Here is a 7,500-nt window from a genome sequence, read left to right on the forward strand (position 1 = left end):
GAACTGTAAAGGTGGGGTGAACTATGCTTGGGGCCTGCATACAGCCTGATGCATTGGCAGTTTTGTACCATTCCCCTGACCTGCTGAGGGCTGGTCATCCCTCTCTGGAAGGGGAAAGGGGATCGTTGGGATTGTAGCAATTACCGTGGCATTACACTGCTCAGCATACCAGGCAAGGTTCTCGCCCACATTCTTCTGAAACGGATCCGCAACCACCTACTGAGGCATCAGAGACCGGAGCAGTCTGGATTTACTCCTGGCAAGTCCACAATAGACCGTATACTAGCGCTTCGAGTAATTGTGGAACGCCGTCGTGAGTTTGGTCGTGGGTTGCTCACAGCCTACATCGACCTCAAGAAGGCGTTTGACTCGGTGCATCACTATGGGAGATCCTGAGGCTCAGGAGAATTCCGACACAGATTATTGGCCTGATAGCAAGCCTCTATACTGGTACTGAAAGTGCTGTAAAGTGTGGTGGGGGTATGTTGAACTTCTTCCCTGTTAATTCAGGGGTGAGGCAAGGCTGTGTCCTTGCACCAAAACTTTTCAACACTTGTATGGACTGGATAATGGGCAGAGCTACTAGCCAAAGTCAGTGTGGAGCATCACTAGGCAATATTAAGGTCTTAGACCTTGACTTTGCCGACGATGTTGCCATCCTATCTGAGTCCTTGGCATCTCTTGTGGCGGCTCTTGATGCATTTAGCAATGAGGCGAAGCCCATAGGTCTAGAGGTCTCCTGGACCAAGACCAAGATTCAGGACTTTGGGGGCCTGTTAGGGGTACCCGTTCAGTCGATCCATGCTTGCGGCGAGGACGTTGAAGTTACAGAAAGTTTTACATACCTTGGTTGCGTAGTCCATATCTCTGGGTTGTCAGACCAGGAAGTCAGTAGACGGATTGGTCTGGCAACAGGAGCCATGAACTCGATCAACAAGAGCGTTTGGAGATGTCGGTACCTATGCAGAAGGACCAAGCTGCGTGTCTTCAAGGCCTTGATACTGCCAGTTTTGCTCTATGGAAGCGAAACCTGGACGCTATCCAGTGTCTTGGAGTCTCGCCTTGATGCCGGATCACGGGGTACAGTTGGCAGGCCCCACGTGTAAACCCGGGCCCGGTTACACCGTGAAACGGGAGGGGGCCGTTACTTGCAAATCCGGGGATCGCCAACTCGGCTATATGGCCACCTAGCTGTTCCCTATGGACGACCCTCCATCAGGGGGTCTCTCTGGAGCAAGCCTGGGGAGGGACTGGGGAACCTAGGAGATATGGCTGGGCAGCTCGACGGCCCTGTCGCAAGAATTAGAGGGGGCCCGTTGCCTGCAGGGGGGACTCCCCCTCGAGGATCCCGGGTGGAAGCAAAGATGGTGCGGCCAGCCCCCCCGCGGTTAGCCCCTTGATGATGATGAGTATAGAATATGTTATATAAGTATATATGTGATTAATATGTATATATATATTAATATTATATATATGTGAGTGTTGTGTTTTTTTAATATATTAATATAATGTGTGTGTGTGTGTGTGTGGGTGGGGGGGTGTGTGTGTGTGTGTTTGTGTGGGTGTGTGTGTGTGAACCCCTGCATGTATGTACACACTACCCACTCACCAAACACACACAACAAATAATTAAATATAATATATATATATTATATATATATTATATATAATAAATATAATATAATTTATATTTATATAATTTATATATAAATTTTAAAAATTTATTATAAAATAGTATATTTTAATATATATATTAATATATATTTTAATGTTTATATATAATATATTTGTTATATAATATAAAATTTGTTGTATATATATATTTATATATTATAATATATATATAAATATATAATATTTTTAATTGTATGTGTGTGTATGTGTGACTACAGCATGTGTTCACACACACACACACACACCCCACACACACACACACACACACACACCACACACACAAAAACACACAATATAATATAAAATATATAATAATATATATAATATTATATAAACCACACACACACACACACAATAATATATATATATATATATTATATTAATATATATATATATATATTTTATAATATATATAAAACACAACAAAAACACACACACACACCCACATTTTGTATGTGTGTGTTTGTGTATGGGTAAATACTGCATGTTTTCACACCACACACCCACCAAAAAAAACCCACAACACACACACAAAAACACAATATAAAAAATATAAATATATATATAATATATATTCTATTAAAATATTTTAAATTATAAAATAATATATACATATATATATATTATATTATATATATATATTTTTAAATATTTATAATTATAATAGATAGTAATAGTCAATAAAGAATAGATTAGAAAAAGAATAATACAATAATTAATATATTATATATTTTTAATAATAATAATATAATATTTATATATCATAATAACAATATATTAATATTTATATATATGTAGGTATTAATGATATAAGTTACAAAAATAGTTTAAGGGTCGCGGTGGGCCCGGGGGTTTGGGCCCCGTCGAACTAAACCCTGTCACGATTGAGTTCGAGGTTCGGTCCCCGGTCGGCGCGTTGTTCCCTTGGGCAAGGAACTTCCCCTCGATTGCCTGCCTTACCACGGGGTGGCCAACCCAGCTCAAGTCATGCTGGTCCCAAGCCGGATAAAATAGAGAGAATGATTACCTAAAAAGGTAACACCGGCACTCCCCCGGGAAAAGGGAAACGGGGGGCCCCCTCCCACGTACTCACTCCAAGAGAATCCAACATGAAAACTACAATTAAGTATCATGCTGTGCCAGGGCGGCTCAGACATAAACCTACCTTTTAAAAGAAGATAAAAAAAATTGAAAAACTGTATTAGAATTATATAGAGAGCCCCTTTTAAAATTTTTTTTGTGTGTATTGTGTGTTTTTTTAAAAATTGTTATATATATATTATATATATATATATATAAATATATATATATATATTTTATATATATAATTATATTTTGTGTTGTTTGTTGGTTGTTTTTGGTGTGGTTGTGGTGGTGTGTGTTGTGTTACATAAAATTAATACATAAATAAAAATATAAAAATTTAAATATATATATATATAATTATAATAATATATATTAAAAGTTTTTGTTTGGTGTGTGTGTTGTGTGTGTGGTGGTGGTGTGTGTGTGTGTGGTGTGTGTGTGTGTGGGTGTCTGTGGGGGTGTGTGTGGGAATTTTAAATGTATGAAAGTGTTAATGTGGGGATTATAAACAACCGCATTTGCTGAGTGTAAATGTGTGGGGAATTTTAAACACACGTAACACGGCACCGGCTGAATGAAAAACCGTGTTATATTTTGTCGGGCTGTAGGGAAAGATTTCCAATACAAACAGGTTTTGGGAAACATCGATGACAAAAAGGGAAAGGTTTTGGAAGTAACTGTCCGCTAGAAGCGTTTTTTAAAACCATTCAGGCTGGGGAAAATACTCGCACATCTCGCAGAGGTGGCGTAGAAGGATTTGCAAGTCCCCCAACTATAAAGGCCCGATTGTCGTCGGGGTCTGCGTTGCTCCCTTGGTTCCGGGGCGTCTAGTGAACCAAAGGTGTTGTGGTATTTAAAAATTTTAAAATTTTAACATATATAATATATTATATATATTAATTTTATATTTTATATATATATATATATTTATATATATAATATATAATATAATATTTTAAAAAATTAATATATATACACAATATATATATAATACAATACCATGCATTTAAAACTACATTATATAATAATTTATAAATATAATAATTATTATAATATATTATATATATATATATTAAAAACATTTTTATATGATAAAAATATCATATATTTTGTATTATGTTATATCAGTGATTGTGTGTGGGGATATAATTTATTATATATATATTATTATATATATTATTTTTATAATTATTAATTATATATAATTATGTTTTCTTGTGATGTCTATGAACATATATTTTCCCCACACACACAACAACACACCCACCCACCAAAAACACCCAACACAACACACACACACAAACCACAAAAACAAACACACACACACAATTTTGGTCATCCATGCGAATTACTCGCGCCTTTTGACAGCATGTAGCTGACTGGGTCTTTATGCTGGGGTGGTACCCAGATCCTTCCCAGGGTTTTCCCACCCTCCCATCGTATCTACATACCCTAACCCGTACACATCGCCCGTGCGCGTGTCTCGCGCGTGGGCATGTGGGGACATGACTGCATACTATCTCGCGAGGATATAAAATTTGGTAGGTAAAAAGGTGAGTCATGGGTTGATGGTAGGTTTTAGAACACCCCAACAAAGATTACCTAAACAACTACTCCCCTGGGGAAGGACACGGGGTCAGCCACCCAAGGGGATAAGGACCCAGGCAACTAAATTATCAAATGGGGGCAAAGCAAATACCAATCGAAATGGCACGAATTTTTTTTTTTTTTTTTTTTGTTATTTTTTGGAGAATGGGAACCAGCTTTAATATGTGATGTTAATGAAATGTTTATGCAAAGTTATTCTATTTATTGTTGTTTTATTTAATGCCTTTAATTTAGTATTGCCCCAGCCTAATTCCCCAACCACACATCATAAAGATGTCCATTGCTTTTTCCTTTTTTTTCGCTATCGTTGCCACAAAAGACTTCCTATGTTGTATTGTCTATCCCTTCCCCAAGAGCTATGCATTTTTTAACACTACCCTTTTTTACCAATGATTTTTCATACGTTTAAACACGTGATCCTATCCCCCTTTAAAACCTCGTTTTCCTCGCCGCAGCCGACTCCCTATACAAATAAGAAAGGAGTCTAGACTATTTTATTGTCTACCCTTATCCCTAAGCTCGCCACCTACCATACTCTTGTAGGGCTCATCATTTCCCGGGCCTTACAAAAATTTTTTTTATATATATATATTTATATATATATATATTATAATAATATATATATATGTGTGTGTGTGTGTGTGTGTGTGTGGTTTGTGTGGTGTGTGTGTGTTGTGTTTGTTTGTGTTGTGTTTTGTTGTGTGTGTGTGGGGGTTTCGCGTGGGTTTTTTGCGGTATCCAAAATGATGATGGGGATGATGAGGTGTATGAGATGATGATGAGATATGATGATGATGATGAGATGATGGATGATGATGATGATGATGATAAATATAAAAATAATAAAAAAGAAAATAATGAATAATAATAATAATAATAAAATAAAATATCAATGATGAGAAAAAATAAAATAATAATAATAAAAATAAAATAAAAAAAAGTAATCTTTATAAGATAATAATAAAAAAAATAAAAATAAACATGAAATGATGAATGATGAGTGAAACAAATAATAATGTAATGAAAAGAAAGGAATGATGAGAAAATAAAGAAACAGTTTTGAAAATGTTTGATACAAAAATATAAGGGTTGAATTTATGACGATTTGATAATGAACCAAAGAATCTCCCCTTTGCATTCCCCGTTGCCGCAGGAGACTGCAGGGGTCGTCAGGGCGACGCCGCGAGGGGGGGGAAACAAGAAAAGGAAAAGCGGAAAAGCTGGGAAGGGAAACCCCAAAGGAAGAAAAGAAAGATCGAAGAAAAAAACAACAAAAACCCAATCCGACCCCGATTGGTCGACCAAACACAAAAGTCAAACCTGCAGAGAGAAAGAAAGGAGAAGGCGACGAAAATGACACAAGCCCCAAAGGCCCAAAGGGGTCAAAAAGGGAAAAGCAGAAAGACCCCCAGGCGATGCCCAAAAGGGAGGCGAGTGCGTCCCGGGGCGGGTCCGCCTTTGTCGGCCAGATCGACGACGCCCGCAAAGGGGCCCCCCTGCGTGTGCTGCCTAAACGGTAATGTGCATCTTTCTTCTTCCCCTTAGCCACCAAGGCGAAGGACAGGTCCCGGCAGACGTTTGTCTTGACACTTTTCCTTCGGGATACGATGACTTGTTTTCGTGGGCAAATTTTACGGGCCCAATCTTTTAATGTTGTGGTAAAAAGGGTACGATTTTATCTAATTTCCAGGGGGCCACCAAAGCGGAAGTGCGTAACATGCAAGGGAAAAAGCAAATCGAAATGTGGCTCAAGGAGCGCAAAAGAAAGGCCTGCGAAGGGGGGGGCTGGTGTGCTGCTACAAACGTTCAAGAAAAGGGAGAAAAAATGTGACGGTTTTTGTGTAAAAACCAAAAAAGGGAAAGCAAGGGCGCAATTTGCCCAGGTGCCGTAGCGCGGGGTTTTTTTGCTGTACGCCCCAATGGGCCGCCGAGGGCAAATGCAAAGGGCTATTGCTTCTCAAAAAGAAAACTCGCGGGCACCATTTTTGCCAAAAAGGCTGTCGAAAGAAAAACCCCAAGGGAAAGGTTTCTGCTGCGTTCCAAGTAAACAATGTAGATATAAACAAGTGTACCGTGCACAGACATAATATAAAATATATATATATTATAATATATATATAATATATAATATATATATATATAAATATATATATTATATGTGGTATGTATATATATACATACATATATATATATATTAATATATATATATAATATTTATATATATAATTTATTGTATATATATATGATATAATATTATATAATATATGTTTATATACATATATATATATATATATATATATTTATATATAATTATGTATGTGTGTACATAATATATTTACACAATATAAGATAGATAGATAGAAGATAGATATAGATACGTACATATATTCATATATATACAATATATATATATATATATATATATATATAATATATATATATATATATATATATATGATTATAGTATATATATTATATATGATATAATATAAATATATATTATATATTATATATATATATATATATATATATAAATATTATATAATATAATATATACATATATATATATATATATATAATATATATATATATATTAATATATATATATATATATATATATATATATATATATATATATGTATGTATGTATGTATACATGTGTGTATACATAATAATAATAATAATAATAATAATACCCTAACTGAGGTTAGGGAGGTGATCTGGCAGTCTGGTTCCATTCCCATGACCTGTTGAGGGGCGTGGTCATTCCTCTCTAGAAGGGGTGGGGGGGGTTGTGTGTGTGTGTGATGGTGGGTTATTCTGTGGGTTGTGGGTTGTTGGTGTTGGTTTGTGTGAGTGTGTGGGGTGTGTGGTGTGCTTTGGGGTGGGGTGGTGTGTGGTGTGCGCGCGCATGCATGCATGATGCATGATGATATTATATGTGGTGTGTGTGTGTGTGTGGGTTTGTGTGTGTGAGTGGGTGTGTAGGTGTGTGTGTGTGTGTTTGTGAGTGTGGTGTGTAGTTGTATAGTGTAAGTATATACATCCAATGTGCATTAATAGTATATATATATCATATATATATATATATATATATATATATATGTATATATATATATATATATATATATT

At 36.1% G+C, this 7,500-nt stretch overlaps 1 protein-coding gene across 1 annotated transcript in view; it reads left to right on the forward strand.

Annotated features, from left to right (window-relative positions):
- The first annotated feature begins 6,287 nt into the window (after window positions 1-6,287).
- Window positions 6,288-7,500, forward strand: part of LOC119570021 — a 15,529-nt gene continuing 14,316 nt past the window's right edge. Inside the window, exon 1 of the mRNA XM_037917943.1 lies at window positions 6,288-6,411. Coding sequence (XP_037773871.1) covers window positions 6,288-6,411 — 124 coding nt within the window. The remainder of the gene's footprint in view (window positions 6,412-7,500) is intronic.

This window comes from Penaeus monodon, unplaced genomic scaffold, assembly GCF_015228065.2.
Source record: "Penaeus monodon isolate SGIC_2016 unplaced genomic scaffold, NSTDA_Pmon_1 PmonScaffold_209, whole genome shotgun sequence".
Classification (NCBI taxonomy): Eukaryota; Metazoa; Arthropoda; class Malacostraca; order Decapoda; family Penaeidae; genus Penaeus; species Penaeus monodon.